The sequence below is a fragment of the Bactrocera neohumeralis genome, chromosome 5 (genome assembly GCF_024586455.1).
Source record: "Bactrocera neohumeralis isolate Rockhampton chromosome 5, APGP_CSIRO_Bneo_wtdbg2-racon-allhic-juicebox.fasta_v2, whole genome shotgun sequence".
NCBI classification, from domain to species: domain Eukaryota; kingdom Metazoa; phylum Arthropoda; class Insecta; order Diptera; family Tephritidae; genus Bactrocera; species Bactrocera neohumeralis.
In genome coordinates this window covers 1212738-1232400 of record NC_065922.1, presented here as the reverse complement: position 1 = coordinate 1232400, position 19663 = coordinate 1212738, and the positions used below count along the sequence as shown (strand labels likewise).

The 19663-nt window shown below is 40.5% G+C and overlaps 1 protein-coding gene across 6 annotated transcripts in view; it reads right to left on the bottom strand.

Moving 5' to 3' along the window:
- Positions 1-2767: 2767 nt before the first annotated feature.
- The window catches only part of LOC126758161 (uncharacterized), a 30496-nt gene continuing 13600 nt past the window's right edge, over positions 2768-19663 (bottom strand). For all 6 annotated transcript variants that reach the window (XM_050472256.1, XM_050472255.1, XM_050472257.1 and 3 more), the window contains one exon: positions 2768-8011. In XM_050472256.1, the coding sequence (XP_050328213.1) occupies positions 3491-7801 (4311 nt within the window). In that variant the 5' untranslated portion in view covers positions 7802-8011 and the 3' untranslated portion in view covers positions 2768-3490. The remainder of the gene's footprint in view (positions 8012-19663) is intronic.

Genomic DNA, 19663 nt, shown 5'->3' with positions numbered 1-19663 from the left:
TGTTATCTGGCACTGTCAGTCGCCGGCGGTTGTAAAGCAGCGTCAAATTCAGGAAGAGTAATTGCCACAACCCTCAGCAACAATTACTGAATTGCGCGAGGTCATGATAGCGGCACGGACATGCCTCAGTTCAGGGGAAGGCATGGCATCGCGTTATATTGTGTGGGTGGCCTGATCCACCATTTGCAGTGTATGTGCGACTGGTGACTGTATGGGTGCGGGTGGGGGTGGCCGTCGTCATGGGATGTACGGTGGGTCGAATGAGACGATTTGTTTTCGTGCAGAAAGACATAAAGCCGCCATATGCATTTGTATTTTAATACACTAACTTGTATACAGCTGGCTGTCTAAAAATTGCGCCTGCTTGTATGCAACGGAATTGCAAACTTTGCACAATTAAAAAGGCGTTAAAGTGCAAAAGTCATTTGAGGCCATCAGTTTCATGCCACGTTTAAAGCTGTCCCTCTCCTCACCCTTAAAATGTGAACTAACCTATCCTAATTGGGTCGCCTGTTTGTGAACTCCACGTGTTACTGCTGAAAATGCATTCAACTTGTCTGCCTATCGGAGCAGCTACCGACGGAAAGCCAGTGATATGTGGCAACTGGCGCCCTTTCACATAAGGTCCTCCCCTGAAACAGCTTGTTGTCCTCCATATATGTAAGCCGAATCGCGAATCCAATCGCTTTGCTAACGGAAGTTGGCAATGTTTCGGAAAATAAACGGCCCTCTTCGGTCCGCGGAGCGCCGGATGCATAGTTCGCTCAAGGGAAATGTGTAGTACATGAAATTTCGTCTATATCACACACACTTAATTGCCTTGAAACTTGTTAGTGGGGCGAATGCAAACTATTTTCAACAAAATTTTAACACGAACAATTATATTTGCAACGGTAGTCCTCAGTAACAGTTGTATTCACACTGGCAATGATATCAAGCGAAGCCTTATCGGCGCCTCTTTATATAAAATTTTTTAAACTAAAATCTCTATATTCCACTGTGAAATCGTAATCATTTCCCGTTTTGAACAAACTATATGTATCATATATTGTTAGCTAGTGGTTGGCCTTGTATCGAATGTCGATATATGTATAAGTTTTCTATATCACACCCCATTAGAGCTCTATCTCCATTTACGTTGAGCGAAAGAGCCTTTGTAAGGAAGGTAAAAAGCATAAAATCTCCAAATTATTTATTTTGTCATATTTAAAATACAATTTCGTCTTATTTAATGGCAGGGCTTACTAGATGTTTTGGTGTATCGAATAGATCTTACTAATTCTTCCAAAAGGGACATTTCATATCGTTTTGAAATCCTGTGATCATATGATGCTGTTTCGGAACATAACGCCTACAAACTGATTCAATGAAAACTGAATATCCCTGCGATGTAATGTTACGAGAGCCCCAATTATTAAGGGCTATGGAGGTTTCGAAGGTCGCATGATTATTGCATGTTCACGCTGTTTAGTTCAGTCTGTTTACAATGGTTTATATAAATAAACTAATTAACTTGATCCTTCAATCCACTCCTTTTAATAGCGGTCTTAGCTTAGTAAAGTTGTTTCAAACCTTTTAAAAAGAAAGCCAAGCTGCTGATAAATTAGTTTGGTTATGTGGCTTTGTTTTAGCCAATTATTTCCGTAGAGCAAGTACCTTATTCGAAGTTCCTTTTCGCATATTCCACCCAAAGCTCTTAAATTCTGCATTCCTCTGATTCCACTCGGAAGATTGTGATCGGATATTGGATATACCCCACTCTTCAGGAGTGCCGCCATCTGAACATTTAACCGCGACCGCTTTAACGTACTTTGGAACGAACTGAAAACGAAATTTTGAATAATTGTATAAACCTTAGTGACAATCAATGAAACGAGTACCATATCTACACCTCAGTTTTGCATCCAACTGCTAATAATTGATGATTTTCAGTTTCAACTTTCCAATTCAAAATATTTGAAAGTTTTGCTTCTGGATCTGGAGGTTATGTTACAGGTGTCTCAATGAACCATGAATACCCAATTAAACTTTACTTGAAAACGATGTTTTAAACGGAAAACATAGAAGCTGAAGATTTAGTGCAATCGACAAAGCGGGGGTGATTAAAGTTCCTTAGTTAACGAAACTGCTAATTTCGGTGCATTGTGCTCATCGAATTATGAGGTCTCCTGCTTATTCACCTATGAAGGTTTTACTCTGCAAAATTGTTGGTATGAACTCCAGTTATGTCGAAAACAAAAAAAAAGATTTTCGATTTCCTAATCTTAACCGATGCCAGTCCCGTGAACAATAATTACAATAATGGCTTTTTGGAAATAACGAGACCTCACCTGCTATGTAACTTTACCTAATTTTTCTTAAATTAGTTTTTCCTCTAAAGTGAAAGAGAAGCAAGTCCAGAATTTCAATTGTTTCGTTAAAGATTTTATTGCATAAAATTCAATATTTTCTAATTATCAATATATTACACTTAAACTATAGATTATACAACATAATTTTTAACTAGAGCTTAGCGTTATCGCGTGACAACAAAATCGTATATAAAAACCATTTTGTTTCGAATCAAATAATAAATACGAACGATTTTATGTACGTATGTATGTGTTTTATTATATAATTATATATATGTTAGTTATTTGTAGATATATTAATTAACAAAGCTGTTTACAAGTCGATTGTACAAGCACAAACAATTACTGGTAGTCATTAATGGTCCGCCAAACACAATTTCAGATTTTCTGAAACAATTTTTTAAAATTGTATGCGTGCACATACTTGTATCTGTGCCAGTGTGTAGGTGAGTAATGAAACAGTTCCATTTCCTACAATTTCCTCGAAGGCCTACTTTTCCCAGTTGCCAACGGTTTCTGGTATCAAAATTCTTCTAGTTTTTGCAGTTATGAAATTGAGTAGAATTTCTGAAGCTTTTTCGAATAAGTGGAAATAAATTTTTTGTTGGAATTTGTGGTAAGTTAGGAAATCTTTGGCACCGATACATGTATGCGTGTACGTACATATCTGTGTTTGAAGGATTTTTGTTTTATTCATTAGACTGAATCAACCCCACTCTAGGACCAGTATATATACATATGTATATATTTGTGTGGATGTGGTTGTGTACTTGTTTTGATCAATTCTTATTGCTAGATTAATACGTGATTCTATAATTCACCATCTCTTGTGGCGAAATACGCGCGAGTGCATCTTCCCCGGACCCTAGAATCTACCATCAATACTCACTATTGGCTAAATTAAAATTTACTCTTGTGCATTTATGTTATTGTGTGTGTGTGTGTTCTTACGCTTGTAAAATAAATTATTGAGCTATTTATCCTCGCTGTAAGCTAGTTTATTGTTGATGTCTGTCCACTTAGCTGGCGTTGGTATACTGCACTGCAGCTCAGCGGACTGTGTGCCTGGCCGATGTACGTCGTCAGTCGAGTGATCACTGTCGGTAAGAAATCATTTCTGCAAAGCGTGTGGCATATGGTCATGATATTCGATCGGGCGTCTGACCTTGTGGTGGGGGTGGAAGCAGATGCGAAGCACTTGCCGTCGACGCTTTCGCAAGGCTTTTTTCGGGGACGCTCGGTGATCCTGTGCTGGCGTCGCAATCCGTCGGTGAATTTTGGTAGGATCGTTCGGACAAGGTTTTAGATGGTTGTTGTCCGCTGCTATGCGGGGAGCAGTGTGGTGAACGCACCGTACTTGAAGGTGGTGGCGTGGAGTGTGGCGAGTGCGACTCGGATGAAGGCCGACGACAAAATGGATTAAGGCCATTGAATGGCGCAGCTAATAAGTGAGGTGCTAAGTGGGGGAATCCTGGAAGCCCGGTTAGGCCAGGGAAGAGCAATGGATTACTTGGATGACTGAGTAAAAGTCGCGGATCTGTCATAAAAGTTGCCTCTGGAAAGTTTTGTGCATGTGTAACCGGTGCCGGTAAATGTTGTTTCAGAGCATCAAAGTTCAATGGAGGTAAACCGTGTGAACCAGCATAAAGTCGAGCCAAAAATTCAGCTTGAATTGAATTGGCTACGCTGCAGTTCGGGTTGTTAGCGCTGTCGAAGCTCTTATTACTATTCGTTGTCATATGTTCGGGCAGAGAGTCGTGGTGGTGGTTGTCGCCCGTTGACAGCAATTTTCGGTGTAAATTCAAATTGGAACTGTGGCGGTCTCGGCTCCGTTTCGAAGGAAAGGCAGCGTTGCAGCCGTCAATGTTGCATTTATGGTGCAATTTCAGATGCACATTTTGGTAGTGTGTTTTTAAATGGAAGTGATTCTGGAATACTTCACCGCACGCCGTGCACTTGAGTGGGTTATCTTTGTCGATCGGTACTTCGGTCTCTTCTGGTAACATTTCTCCATTGGTTTCTTGGTTGGTTTGCTGGTGCAGGGAATCGTTTGGCGCAGTTGAGATGTCGTATTTCTCCCTACACTTGGTGTCCGCATTTGATTGTAAGACATTATTGTTATTGTTTTTGATTTGACATGCTGCGTCCGTGGTTGATATGTCCAATTTGCTCTCTTCTTCTACCAGCTCACTTTTTATCCTCACTGAACAATGTTCATTTCGATTCGAATTTGCATTTGTGGCTGCTAATGTATGCTCTTCTTCTATTTGTTCCTGCTTAATCGAGGTAATTAGTTTCTCATTATCATCTGAACTTTTGGTTGTCGAATCTGATGGATCCACCATATGCTCCGAGCTTCGCTTATTGCTGGCTGATAAGTCTAATGAATGCACTTGTTCTTGAGCTGTTGTTGTGTTGGAGCCATTCTGAATATCTAGTTGTTGTTCATAATCTTCGTCGATTGGCTCTGATTTCAGCTGCGTGCTGGGCAATAGATGTGGGCGTGCCGATGATGTAGGTTCACTAATCGATGTTGATGGTGTTAGCGGTGGTGATGGAAGTACTTTCGTACTCTCACTGGGATTTGAGTTAGCTACGGGTGGTTCAGGGCTTTGAGATTTTCGAGTTCGTTTTGATAAATCTAAAGATGTATTTTCTTTTGAACCATCAGCCTTGGTTTCCTTATTCGCAAAAGGTGTTTTTGGTGAAGCTTTTTTCAGTGATAAATCGGCGGCTACATCGAATTCAGTAGAGTTATCACAGGAATTTTCATCAGATTGCACTGTACATCGAACTGGGTTCTGACTTTTACGTTTTCTTTTGTTTGACGTTGAGCTTGGTGTGTTTGCGGTACTGTTACTACCTCCACTGCCTATGCCCGGAAATGTATAACTTTCGTAATCACCGCGCATACTGAAGGAATCCGCAACACTCAAAGAGTCATCGTTACTCTCGCTACTGTGTTGATCTGTTGCACCTGACTCAACGACCATGCCACAGTCACCGCCTTGTTCCTTATTGGAAGATGCATCTTTGGTTTTTTGCTTATAGTCAGTCGTTGTAGGTGTAGATGTGGTGAGATCCATATCGTGACTATTTTCACCTATGTCGGTAGCTTCGTCGCCATCGCCATCGCCATCGCCATCAGTGTTGTAGTCCTCTGAGTTCGTTTTCTCTAAAATACTGTCGGCTTCATCTCCCACCACAACTATACCCTCGCCGTCGTCGTCATCATCATCATCGTCATCATCATCTCCTATGTGAATGCCCCCATCCAAAATGCTGTCGTCCTCGTCATCGTCTAAATGACTTTCGCTATCTTGGCGGTGGCGAGATCGTGTATTGTACTGTCCCAACATTGCATTGTCCATATAAGAACGATGCATTAATTCAGCTGAACCATGCTTCATATCATGCATGCTGGCCATATGATGGTGTCTCATATCGGGCGGTGGCGTCAGTAACGGAAAAGTGCCGAATGGGTTGAGACCAGCCATAAGTCCATTGGGTGGTTGTAATAGTAATGGGTGCGGTTGGGCCGTACGTCCATCATGGGGTGATATTTTGCGTCTAAGGTGAGGAGAATGCAGTTTCGGATTCGGATTAGCGCTATGACGATTTCTAGACCGACGAGAACTAAACATCATACTACACCCATCAACCGTACATTTGTGCATTTCTCGCAAGTGTACTGCTGAAAAGTGTATTTTCAGCGCGCCCTTGTCGCAGAAAGTCTTTAAACAGACATTGCATTGTACACGTTTCTTGCCGGTAACTGGGTTGATAAATTGTGTTCCCAAATTAGCAGGCAATGTGCCCCATTGACGTTTGCCCGGTGAATGAGATTTTCGTCCGGGTCGTATGCTAGAACTGGCAGAAAATCGTGTAAGTCGCTGTGAGGAGTGAGAGGATGAGTGTTCCATTTGGCTTGAACGCGATTGACGGGCTTCATGATGTTGACTTTGGTATGAACTAGAGATGGCCGCGGAGCCTATGGAAATGGGTGGCGTCACGGGATGATGATGATGCCGATTAGAGTTTGGGTGTTGTGCATGTGCCACACTGCCACCTTCGCGTAGATGGCCCATATTTCCGCTGTCTGACCGGTGTAATGTATGCTTCGATTCTTCAGTTTCTGGAGATTTAGATCGTACGGATGGTGGCTTTCCCATGTTGAGGACAGGATTAATAGTGGGAAAATGTGACGCCAGAAGACTGTGAGGCATTGGGTTGCCAGAAGCTGCAGCCGCTGCCGCTATAGCTGCCACTTGGTTACTAGTTAAACCCGGTGGTAAGCTAGATGCTGACGGCACACTCGATGGAGATGTGCCCGGCGGCCCGTGCGTAGGTAGTGGGGGCGGTGGAGGTAAAGGAAAAGGCAACGGATGTCCCGATATAGCCATCGCATTGAAGAACTGATTACTTTGGGCTGCAGCAGCGGCAGCTGCAGCGACTGCGGCATTCTTCTCTGATGGAGTGGAAGCTTCATTTATGCGACGACGTGCTTGCGCTAGCATTGCGGCTTGCTGAGCTGCTTGCTGCTGTAAATGTTGATGATGTGCAATTTCGTTGGGGCTCATGCGTGTTGGTGGCAGCGATGGCATAGCTCCAAAAGCTGCCGAGCTGATCTTGCGAAAGTCGAATGGTTGCATGCTCTGCAAGTGACTTAGCGGGTTGTGCTGATTGTGCGAAGACTTCGAATTAGCTGATTGCTGAAGGTTGCCACCAGGGCTACTCCCACTCGCGTTGACCGAATTCGCTGGTGAGTGCTGCTGCTGCGTGTTTGCTGTGCTACCGCTGGAAGTTGGTGGGAGTGGAGGCAAGGGCGGTATGCCACAAGCTGGGGAAGTCTGGTTTCGAAAGTAAGTGGTCAAATGATTTGTCGGCGTCAGGTTGTTGCCACCGGCAACTGCTGCCGAAAACTTTTGATGCAACTGGGACTGAAGCTGCATCTGCGCATGCGCCAAAGAACTCATATGCATATTCAGTGGATGCGCAACTGCACGCGGCGGCGACGGACGTCGACTCGGTGACATAACCATAGAAGCTGACGTCGTTATTGCTAAACTATGCTTATGATGGGTGTTCCGTTTAATGGGAAACTCGTGATCGGCACTTGAACGTCGCCCTAGCGCTTGCTGTTGCTGTTGTTGTTGCAGTTGATGTTGCTGCTGTCTCTCGTAGTTGTAAACAAGAGCGGCGGCCTGTGCTTGAGCATGCGCTTGAGCGTGAGCGTGCGCCTTCTTCAAATATTCAAGCTCGAGGTCTTGCAGCTGTGAGTTGGTTGAGAGCGAGTGCGGTCCGGTATCGATGGCGGCAGCGGCAGCAGCAGATACCGACTGATGTAGCGTCGGCTGTAGTGAAAGCGAGTAGTGTTGTGCTGGCGGATACTGGTGTTCTGGAGGTCGCTGCTGGAATCCGTTGTTGCAATTTTCCTGATTAATATTCATTAAGTCGCCGTTTTGCGCAGATTAGCGTATTAGCAGTTGTAGTAAAGACTAGAAGATCTCGCCCGCCGATGTAACCTAGGTCGTTGCTTTTACAGAAGCAGTCGCTGAATATGCAAGTCGAATACACCAAAGCGCACGGATTCGGCATGGCGAATCGTTCGCCTCTCGCAGCTAAGGAAATTCCAGGTTCAATTGCACTGCTGATAAAATCTGAAAGAAATGAAAAAAACAGAAAAACAAATGTAAAAATTCAAATTACACTCATATTTACAAAGAAATCAAATGCAGCAAGCATTCTCAACAACGTTTCTCAACTAAAACCCACTAGCTCTCAAATAAATAGTCGCACATCGCCTTAACTCGCAGCAGGACTGTCAAGTGCTCTTGCTGCGGACCCTTGTCATTAAGTAAACACGTCCATAAAATAACCTCAAACGCCTCAGAATCGCGATGTGAATGCGGCAAGGCTCCCGCAAACCCTCACCTACACCTTATCATGCACATACACACTGTCTGCTTGTGCGCGTTCAGCTTTATTTGCTCAATGGCAGCGCGACATTTACGTTTAGCACCATTGTGCTCCGCTTAAGAGCCGCTCGACTCGGCGCGTCACAGCACTCGTATGTGTTGCAGTTAACGCGCAATGACAGTGGAATTGTGAAAATGTTTCGTTCCCGCTCGAGCGCTCAATAAACGAAAGCGCTGCCGCACATATTTGTGCATACATGTTTGCATGTGTGAGTATTAAGCACACAGCACGGGCTACTTGATGTTTATGCGAGGACACTACACTATATCAACGCGACTGCATCGACTTTACTGGCTCTATGAGGGTTTCAGCATTGAGGTAGAAGCGTTTAGAACCCAAACGCATACCTAAGCTTGACCGTGTACTCACACAACTTGCTTTAGTTTCGTATATGTATGTATGAATGTGTGGTGTGTATGCGGATTGTGTGATCGGTTCGTTTTGGAGTACTTTCAGACATGTTTTGGTTTTGTTGCCGTACGTCCTCAAGTGCCCCATCAGTCGCACTTCGGTTATGACCAGGTCTTCGACGTGACTGTTCCTGCGGCAGTTGGTCGACTTCGTAGGCTGTAGGTTGGCTATTGTAGTTTTTGTTATTGTTATTGTCTTAAGTGTCACATATCACTGAGAGCTGAAGTGACCATACAAAATTGTCACATCATTATTGTTATTATTTGGTCAAGTGCTTCTTCAAGTACAGCATTGTGGAATACGAGTATAGGCCGCTTTGGGAGGTCTTGGCTTATGACTTTTTCAATGAAATTCATTGAAATACTTCTATTGACAATACTGTGAGGTCTGTTAAACGATTTTCTGACTACAGCTTATACACACAGTTAGTAATTCCACTGCGTCTGAAACCGCAGATGCGGACGACGGCAGTGGTTTGATAAGGGAGTGGATATCTCATCGATGGAGTTAGTGGCAAAAGTCAGGAAACAACAAAACTCCAATTGTATTTTTTTGGTCAGCCCTTAAAAGTTGGAGTTTCATTCGAATCCGAAGTGAATAACAATGGGGAATTGGGTACGTTTGTATGTATATGAAAAAGCTCTCTACTAGTAAAAATTGGACGATGGGCGTTGCACCGCCCACTTTTTGGTGAAATCACATAACTCGAAACCCGACCGACCGATTTCGACTATATTTAGTACGTGACCTTAATCTCATATTCAAAGTAGGCGAAATTGGACTACAACTACGCCTACTTCGCATATTACACAGTCTTAAAATCCATTTGATTCTTTCACTTTCCAGTGTACAAATCGAAAAGTAAATAATATAACGGGATAAAAATTATTATAATGAAAATAAATAAATTTTGAAAACATGTCAACTTACGACCAAAAATTTCCCAAATTCAACCAAAATTGTTCCAGCCCCCAAATACCGGAAATGTGGACCCCAGCATCCATAGTGACTTTTGACCGAAAATATCAATCAATGGAGTGATATATACTGGTAATTGAAATTTGTATAGAATCCTTTCCTAATAGTAGTATATCCATGTGTGTGTGTAAAATAGGTTGAAACAGGTCAGTACATCCCTGAGACCCATATGTGTATGTACCTAATGTAAAGATTTTCGAACTTCCGGGTGACTTTATACTGCATATACCGGCCAATATTTGATATTTGAATATTTTATGATACCTGAATAAAAATTACAGAGCGTGTTTTACTCGTAACAGTGTGTCTTTGTGCGTAAAAAATCGGCCGAAAACTGGACCTAGTCCCCATATAACTAATATCATGGACTTTAGTCCATGTGATTGGTAATTGTATGTGAGGACCCATACCTTAATGAAAGCCAGATAATATCGGGTCGATAGTACCCCAATTCCCATATAATAGGTACATATAATGATTTTCGTATATAAAATTGCTTGGATTTTACACCTTAAGGTATTTCCCTGGCTTTGATGCCTCCAAGTAGCAAGAGTATAAAATGTTCGATTGCACCCGAAATTATCCCTTCCTTACTTGTCTTTGTGCAATTCCTGGCCCTTGCGCAAAAGAAGTTTTTGTATGACATTTGAATTTACTCAAGTTTTTGAACGCCTCAAAGGAAAAGCAATTCAATTCCCCACTTTAAAATAGTATTGCTGCGATATGGCAATATTAATGGCCACTCGTATGAACACTTGTATGCATTTATGTGTGTAAATATGTTTGCAAATTATGTGTGCGGCATTTGAAATGACATTACGAGCAATTCGCGATGGCCGCGGTTGCAGTCACTATGCTAAATTGCCATAATTGTGCTGCGACACATACACATGCACATGTATTGGGTCGTTCGCTAAGTAAGTGTCATTTGATGACAACAGTTGATATTATTGATTTTTTTTTTCGCAGACAACTGCACACTTACAGCTGAACTAGCGAGGCTTGTTTAAGAATTTTTTGGAATAGTTTTTGTTAGATGCTCGAAAATAACATTTTCGGCATATTCTACAGTCAAACTTATCAAAAGGAAAAAATGCAGTTCAAGCAAGGCGAAAATTATGTGAAGTGTACGGAGAAGATGTGTTGACCGCGCGTCAATGCAAAAATTAGTCTGCAAAATTTGTGGATGTGGATAAAATAAAGTCTTTGGTCTGTAAAAATCGTCGAATAACAACTTGAGGAATTGCTGAAAGATTTAATTTGTCTAACGCGACCCTGCACAAGCACATGATCTAGGTCTAGGATTAATTTTAAAGCTTGACACATGGGGTTCTCAAGTTCTTACAGAACAAAATTTTCTTCGCCGCATTAAGGACTGTAATTTGCTTGCCAATTGTAGCTTGCCAAAAAAAGAAAATTACTTAGTGAACGACCCAATATATCGATGTGAGTATGCATGTCTGTGTCAGATATTCATATGTATGTAATAAAACTGCATGTACAGTTGCATGATATTTGAGTTACTATTAGAGAATGTCGCCAGAAGGCTGACGATGTGATTGAGGGTACGGTAATTTAGCAATTATTTTTAATGAGAATATTTAGAAAATAGTATATATTGCGAGGTGTCCATACAACGTTATTATAAACCAGTTGAGACAGACTACGAACTTAGATAATATGTTTTATGAATTTCAACCGGAAGGATGGACATCTACACATATGTACTACATATGTACATATGTATGTATGTACCGATTGCAACTCGGTTGGATAAGGGTTGTCTCGTATGAATTTTGTATTTTAATATTTTAATATAATTTAGGTTATCAACTTGTTTTTATTCAAGTCAGAACTCAACTCCAAATTCTCTTAGTTATTTATGGTGCAACGCGCATCGTCACGTGATGTGTGTACTTGTCTCTGCAAATCAATTCATGTACAAATATACACATGTATGTACATACATAAGAGAGGTAACGGAACGATTGTAAAGAAATGCTATGGACGAAAGCTGCCATGTCGCCATATTGCTATTGTTGTTGATTGTCATTTCGTGAAGTGACAGTTGCACCCTCTTCGTCATCATCACCGACAAACCACTTAAATTGTCGCTCTTTCCGCACTCGTTCGATCATTCCGAAGCTCCTCGGAGCTCCAGTTGTTATTCTCCGTTGAAGCTTTTGTCTCGTTTGATAGCTGCTTAAACGTATTCGTCGATTTCGAATTCATGTGAGCATGTTCGTACACAGGTACACGTTTCGCTTATCTCACGGTGTATGCCTGAAGCGAGGCGACGTAGTTGTCAAGTCATGACACTTTCAAGCCGCCATTTATACAATAATGTTTTCTTGCGATTTTAGCCACAAGGTCCAGTTGAATTCCATAACAACAGCATTTTCACTTTTTTTTTCATTCGAACAGTAACAATAAAACAATTATGAGCGTGTGTTTTTATCAGCTGAGTGAATAGTCGCTATTGAGAAAATAAGTTCGAAGGAATGAACTTGCTTGGCTTATTAAAAAATTGTAAGAGCCAATGAGCAAAATGTGATGTAATAAGTTTATTTCTCTTTTTCAGAATTCCCACTATTTTTTCTAACTAACAGAGTCTCCACGAGGTTCGAAGTCGTCGATGTATTTACTATATATAATTCCATAAGAAATGACTCTAAATTTTGACTCCCAATTTCCAAGTAAAGCCACAGAACGTCACTCTATTGGGAACATGCGTCTAAAAATGAGTTCGCGGAAACACAAAAAAGTCGAATATGTAATAAATACTATCCAAACAGACGTTAATATGCGAGTTGGCAGCACATCTGGAGTAAGTTGACAACAAATTGTGACACAAAGTTTCCAAATTAATTTGCATTTAATGGTTTTTTGTGCGGCTACCTTGTCCGAATATGATTAACGTGAGGCAGTAACAAGTTATGCTCTTTGGTGGTCGAAATTTATCACAGCGGCTTAGGCTAAGTCACATCGAGCCAGCTATTAAATTCATCGAAAAGGTCTTATTTGATTGCTTACTTTTGTTATGGACCGAAATTCGAAAGAAAAGAAAGACATAAAAACAAATCAAAAAGCGTAAAGTAATTAAAAAATTATAAAAGGTGTCAACTTAGCTATTCGCTTGATACTCCTTTATTGCCGTGCCGCCACAAGGCTCTCAGTAGCGGTACTTCATATGCAAATCGTTGTAGGCGCTGCTGCGGCTTCATGAAAGGTGTAACTTATGTATATGTACATGTACATGCATACATATGGATGTGTGTATGAAGTGTGTGCTTCTGTCACTGTGCGGCGTTTGTCGGCCTCTACGGCTGATTATCTGTGCGGCGGCGGCTGGCGCGTAAAGGTCACAGCTGCTACAACAAAGTTATTGGCCTATTGCCTTACTCTTTCGGCGAGCTGGATCGCTATGATCCAATTTGTTTGATTAAATGCCTTGGCTGCTCATTAATTTATCTTAGTTACATGTGTAAGTACGTGTATGCACACATATGGTCTATGCGGCACACGGGAGGAGACCGCGCCGTTGTTTTAGACCTATGCTAATCAGGCGTTTCGATTTAAAGCAAAACTTGTTTTCTTTGTCGTTTAAGTATCTAATTTTATCATCCACGTTGCGCGCCATAAGTTTAATGCTTTTTGGAGAATTCACTTTGAGCGATTCGAGACGGCGATAGCGCTGCGGTGTCAGCTACTTATCAGAAGCGCAACCATAGTTGGATCCAGAATCGATTCCCATCTTAATACCGATTAAAAATAATGTGCAAATATTTGTAAACGCTCTCTTCACTTAACGGTTGAGGTTATGTCAAATGAAAGTGAACTTATCCATCATTTTGACGGAAAAAATCACTAAATTTAGCGTTTTCTTCAAGTCTGTGTACTCAACTATTGGAACAACTTAAAAAGTTTGGCGTTCCATTCACGCATATGTATGTACATATGAACATGCGTATTTATGTAAATTTAAATGAAATAACAACTTTGCTAAGATCTCTAAAATTAAGCATTCCACCGCTGTAGCCCAGAGCTACACACATACATACATATGTATATATGTATGTATATACAATGAATCAATGTTAAATTAAACAAATCGTTTCCGCTTTTGTACCAGTCACAATATCTTCAGGGCTCTTGAATATTTAAACCTGTGTTTAAATGTGCGCAGACATTTTTGAGTTTTGCTTTGCGTATGCCCCTGCTCCCTCTAGTTACACCATTTATTTCCGAATTGGGGCACATTTGAAGCAGAATTCGCTTATTTCACCAGATTATTATTTCACAATTCTTTCACATTTTCGAAATAGAATTTTTTTGTTTCTGCACATAGTATAAAATCATCTTCCTTGGCGCTTGTTACGAAAACCGTTAGTCAACAACCCGGGATTAATATGTCAAAGGTACTACGGGGTATCTATATTCATGTCCATGGATAAATAGATGAGCTGTTGTTAGTCACCATTTCAGTCAATGGTTTTCGGCAAATGAAATCACCGCCGGACAGGCAAGAGATATTAGAGAAAAGAAATATGAAGAACAGTTAAAGATTGACTTTAAGCAAATTGATGAATGAAAATCATAATTAATGATTTGAAAAAGGTAAATACGAATTTGACTCGATGCCGGACGATTAGACGATTAGAGTCAGTGCGGTATGGCCATGGGGGACATCAGGGCGTCATGTGAGTTTACCTCAAGGTTGTATACTGCTTGACGGATGTTGGTCTGCTCTTGCATGCCTTCGATGATGTGATGAAAATAATTTGTATAATCCGTTTACCTTAGGCATCGCTCACTATGTGTACATATGTATGTATAAATGTCAATATTTAAGTATATAATGTAATATATAAAAGTATGTGGGATTAACTCGAAGTCGCATTTGAATATTTAGTTTAGTCAGAGTTTACTTTGAATGCTTTGAATTTCTGGAAGCTTCAAGAAAGTTCGGTTGGCCGAGAAAAAGTATAGTTTCTATTGACTAAGGATTAACATTATTTTGCTTGTAATTACAAAATATTTATTTTTAGTGTGTGCATAATTTTTAAACAATAAAAACTATTTAATTTTATGTTCTCTAGCCGTTTTTGTCCGCCAGGTAAAAAAGCATGAAATTCTCATAAGGCGCAAACACAAAGCGAAATCAAATCGGTTATACACGGTTATTACAATCCAATAATGATCATCAACTGCATCCGTTATGAATGTCAACTGTATTCTGTCAGCTTCGAATGGTCTAAGATCGTCTAATGAATCAATGACTATTAATAGTTCGACACTTTTTCGAAGTGAATACACAACCAAATGAGCAATTGGTGGGCAAACGATGAATGAAACAAAACGAATCATTAAATCGTAATTAAAACCGACCCAAAAAAGTGTCATTAATATTTAACGACATCTAAGAAAAGGTGATAGTTTGCGTTCACGCTCCTGGCTATGGAAGACAAGCAGAGAGGCAGTGTTTTGGTAAAGAAGCAGTGCTTTACCGTATTTACTGCACAAGGCATAGATATTTATTGTCATTTGGATTACTAACACGTATACATAAATACATGTATGTACAAATTGTATGCACATTTGTGAATAATTTGATGTGTGTATATGCATGGACTATGTGCTTTGGCTCGGTCTCTTTTGTTGGCAGCGGTTTTTTAGTTGGCGGCAGCAGTTCTGTAGCGGCATCGCTCGCGTGTGAGTGACAACCGACCTGACTGCCCAGTCGCATGTGTGTTTATGTGTTTACTCACATATTTATTATTATTGTGCAATTATAGTGGCAGGGAAATGACAGCCACACTTATGGCTCTGTTAAGAATCGTCATCTAATACCGACTTAATTGCGTCCGATTAGGCTGCTGAAGGTGATCGAACTTGTAGTGTGTTTACTGCTACAACCACCACATAGCAAACTCTCATGAATTCAATAACTTAATATGAATGCTCGAATGCGAGAAGGCGGTGAAGCAAACCATTTATAAACTACTCTACAACTAGTATGGAGCGCTGGCCTGACTATGCCGCCCGCAATCTTCTAAGTGTTGATGTCCCACGAGACGTCAATTCCTACTGGTTCAAAATAGACTTGAAAAGAACTTGTTCAATTGCGGGCCAAATCCAAAATCGAAACAAATTTGTTGATGAACCCCTGTGTATAAAAATTTCAGAGTTAAATATAGTTTGAAAATTTCGGCTGAAGTTCAGTATTTTTGCGACTAGTACGATTTCGAGCTGGAATGCTTAGTTGTGTGATATTTAATTGCAGGTTACGTAGTATGTCGCATGTGTATGTGTATGTAAATGCATGTAAATGTAGATGTGTGCACATGTGTGTGGCCGACACACGCTGACACAGCCAAGGTCTCGCCAATAACGACCACAAGCGCTGATTAGTCATTTGTCAATCTTTAGACGAAATTTCAAAAGTGGTTCCATACTAACTGTGGGTCTGTGTATGTGATCGCAAGCGCTTGTATTTGTAACTGTATGAAAGTGCACGCCATGTGTGTGAGCGCAAATCAATTGTGGTTTCATAAAATATTTATTTTTGGTAGTTTCTGCTTCGTTGTTCTTTTGGACTGTGCTTATCCCGCTGTCTCACTGTTGTATGTGTTTTGATTGGCTTCATCTGCACTCTCGCAATATCTCTGTGTGTGTGTGCGTGTGTATGCTGGAACAATGGCCACGTTAATGATATTAACAATAGATTTTGCGGCTTTCATTATTTTTTTCGTTATTGTGTTTTCAATAATTGCATGTTTTAGTACTCGCGGAACATGTTGCATAAGAGTATGACAGATTTATTCACCTTTTAGGATAATCCAAACAGATAAAGGGGAAAGATAAGTTAATTCCATGATTTCCCGCACCGAAATGAAATGTCACTGGACAATCGATAAAGATAGCAGATTCTAACGCATCAGTCGACATATAGATGGCGCCACCAGAGGGCGCTAAATTAAAAAAGTCCTTGAACGCCCCTTGTATGTATAAATGTACACTATTCTTCAACTTTACCTACCGCAGCCAAATATTACTTATACAATAATCAAAATAATTCTGACATCTGACAGCTTCCTTCCATAAAAGTCTGAAATCGGTCCTTTGGTTGCCTTTGTACTATTAAGCGGTCTCTAAAGTGGGCCTCATCTGGTTTACAACTCCACTCAGCACCTTACACATGTTGGTCTCAAAAATGTTTGTCGAATTTACATATGTACATACATATATTGGGTAGTCGAAAAAGTATTTTCGTATTTCTAATCAACTTCAACTGATTTTTTTTAAATATTTATACTAATAACTAAAAAGACAAATATGTATGTACAATTTTGGTCGACCACTTTTCGCCATTTTCCTGCTAGAGACATTATTACATCAGTGTAAATCGAAATTTCGAAATTCCCAGAACGGAAGCGAACGAACCATTGTTGTACTACACGAACTAATACAGCATCGTCTCCGTATACTTCACAAATTTCAATGGTGGCTTGCGTGGCTTTGTTCTGTTTTTTATACAAAAAATTTAAAATGTAGCGAATTTCTTCATTATTTTCGAAACAATTTCTCGACTACCCAATATTGATAACTTTTGTATCATTCTATCGCGCCCGAGTTCTGTCTTTCCTTACTTGTTTGTATGTATACGAATGCTCATATTTATTTGTACTTATGTATATTGTGATACTTCCGCGTTTTGTTTTCATTTCGATTCATCACGCTTAGAAATCGCTCTTTGATTCCGATTTTAAATGAAACGAAAAAACATGAAAATGGCGTAAAGGTCGTAGGCGGAACTTATCTCGTCTTCTTCAAATAGGCACGCAATTTTTTCCTTTACTTCTTCACTTAAACACTTGATAACTGTTCTGTTTAATAAGCACCACACTTCGCATGAAACAAGTTCAATGTCAAGACACCTAATAAGTTCAATGAAGTTATTATGTGTTTGTGGAATAAAAAACTGAACTTGGATATCGAAGCGTCCAAATCATAATTTCGCAGTCAACAGCAAAAAGGCTTTGGATGAGAGGAGAAGGTCTTTAGAAATAAAGACACATTTTTCAAATCTTAAACCAATTCCAGCTCTTTCGGTGCTTTCGGAAGGCGAATGTTTACGTAAAAAGGTGTTGCCGTGCTTCTCTAAGTTGCTGAGCAGCGAGACTATCTTTTCATCATTTTCTTAAAAATCAATAAATATTCAGTAGTGTACTTAGTAGACCGTCAGCACTCTGAAGCTTTGAAAATGTGTCAAAAAGTTAAATAAAGCACCGTGTGCCTTACGCAAAACATACATACACACATATGTATGTGTATATAGTGTTTACATTTGTATATCGAATTATGTGATATTAGTTATGGGCAGAGTGACGAAGTTTGATATTATAAACAGCCCGTGATCGCATTCACTTTGCATCCATTATACTCGGATAAGAATGGGGAGATAATAAAATATTAGTTAACGCTGTTAAGCAGCTTGTTAGCGACCCTTTGCGAGGTTGAAAGCATTTTTGTCATTTCAGTTAACGCGCAAATACAAACACAACGAACGCGACACTGCTCAAAGAAATCGTCGTTCAATCGCCGAGCCAAGCTGGCGATCACAAATCGATCTGAGCAAATATTTGGGGGTCTCATTAGCGGCGCGGTTTATGCACTTACTACTGCTCTTCAATAATCCATGTTTGTATGTATGTATGTGGTCGTAGATGGATGAAGGGGGGAGGAAGTGTTTGTTGGACACTTGCCAACGGAATATTACGTTAATTCGATGTTGACTCTTGGCTTATTTTTCTGCCAAACGTTTATTGGGAGAGCAAATATTTATATTAATGAATTTCGTTCCCTTTTTCATACATACATATGTGTGGGCTTAATGAACGGTCTCAACTGCAATATCGACATGGAAATTCAACAACAAGGGCTGCGAAAATTGGCAATATGCTAATTTCCAAATGTCATACACATAAACATTTATTATTTTTTCAAAGTGTGCCTATAATTCCCCGTCGTCTTCCGCCTTCTAAGGTTGAAATCAAAAAGCAGGCAAGAAAGACACCAGCTTTGTTTCATTGGTCAAAGGAAAGCCGTAGCCAAGAATTTGAGTAGCGGCTTCTTGTATCACACTAAATGCGAGGCGATCCCTTGACACTGTGCGCGTGATTGCACCTAAACTTATCTGCACCTGTGGAATATCTCGAGCATTCGCTTTCAGCAAACGCGACATTTGAACACAAATGAATCGCTCTGGAGACACTCCTGTGTTCATTGAACAGCTCACTGCACCGATGGTCCACTGCGCATGCGCCACATCTCAAGCTTTCATGTAATCCTTCTGATCAATTTCAATTAAGCTCCTTGCTTTAACTTCATTGTATTATTTCTTTTAAGGTTTAGGAACGCTAACTTTTCCGCCTTTTGTGCTCTTCGTTTTTTGTCAATTCCATCCGTCCATTCATCTCTTGCTTTTAGAGTTTGTAAATAATTTTGCACTTGGTTTCACACTTTAAATTATTTTAATATCCGCGCTTCCAGTTTTTTCAGCTTGTGTTCGTATTTATGTTATTTGCCTTTCTAACCATGCTCCTCGTCCTCCCGCCTTCGCCCCACTTGCTGTTAACTTTATTGCTGTTTTTTGCGTCAGTGCTGATTTTTTCGCACGCTCAACGCCTTGGTGTGCAATCGCGTCAGTTCATCTTCGGAAAACTGTCTTGTCGCACCAGCGCTCAGAGCTTCGTGTTTTGTGTGCTGCGAACGGCACTCGCCGTTGCCTTTGCGTCAGTCGCGGTTCACTTGTTGATCATTAATTTTCTTCACATTTCACATTTTTTACGAATGTTATTGAGATTCTTTACTACTTCCTCACTTTGGTTAGCGTTTTCCTTTTCGTCGTTTGCTCGTTTCTATCATAATTTCACAATCGAGTG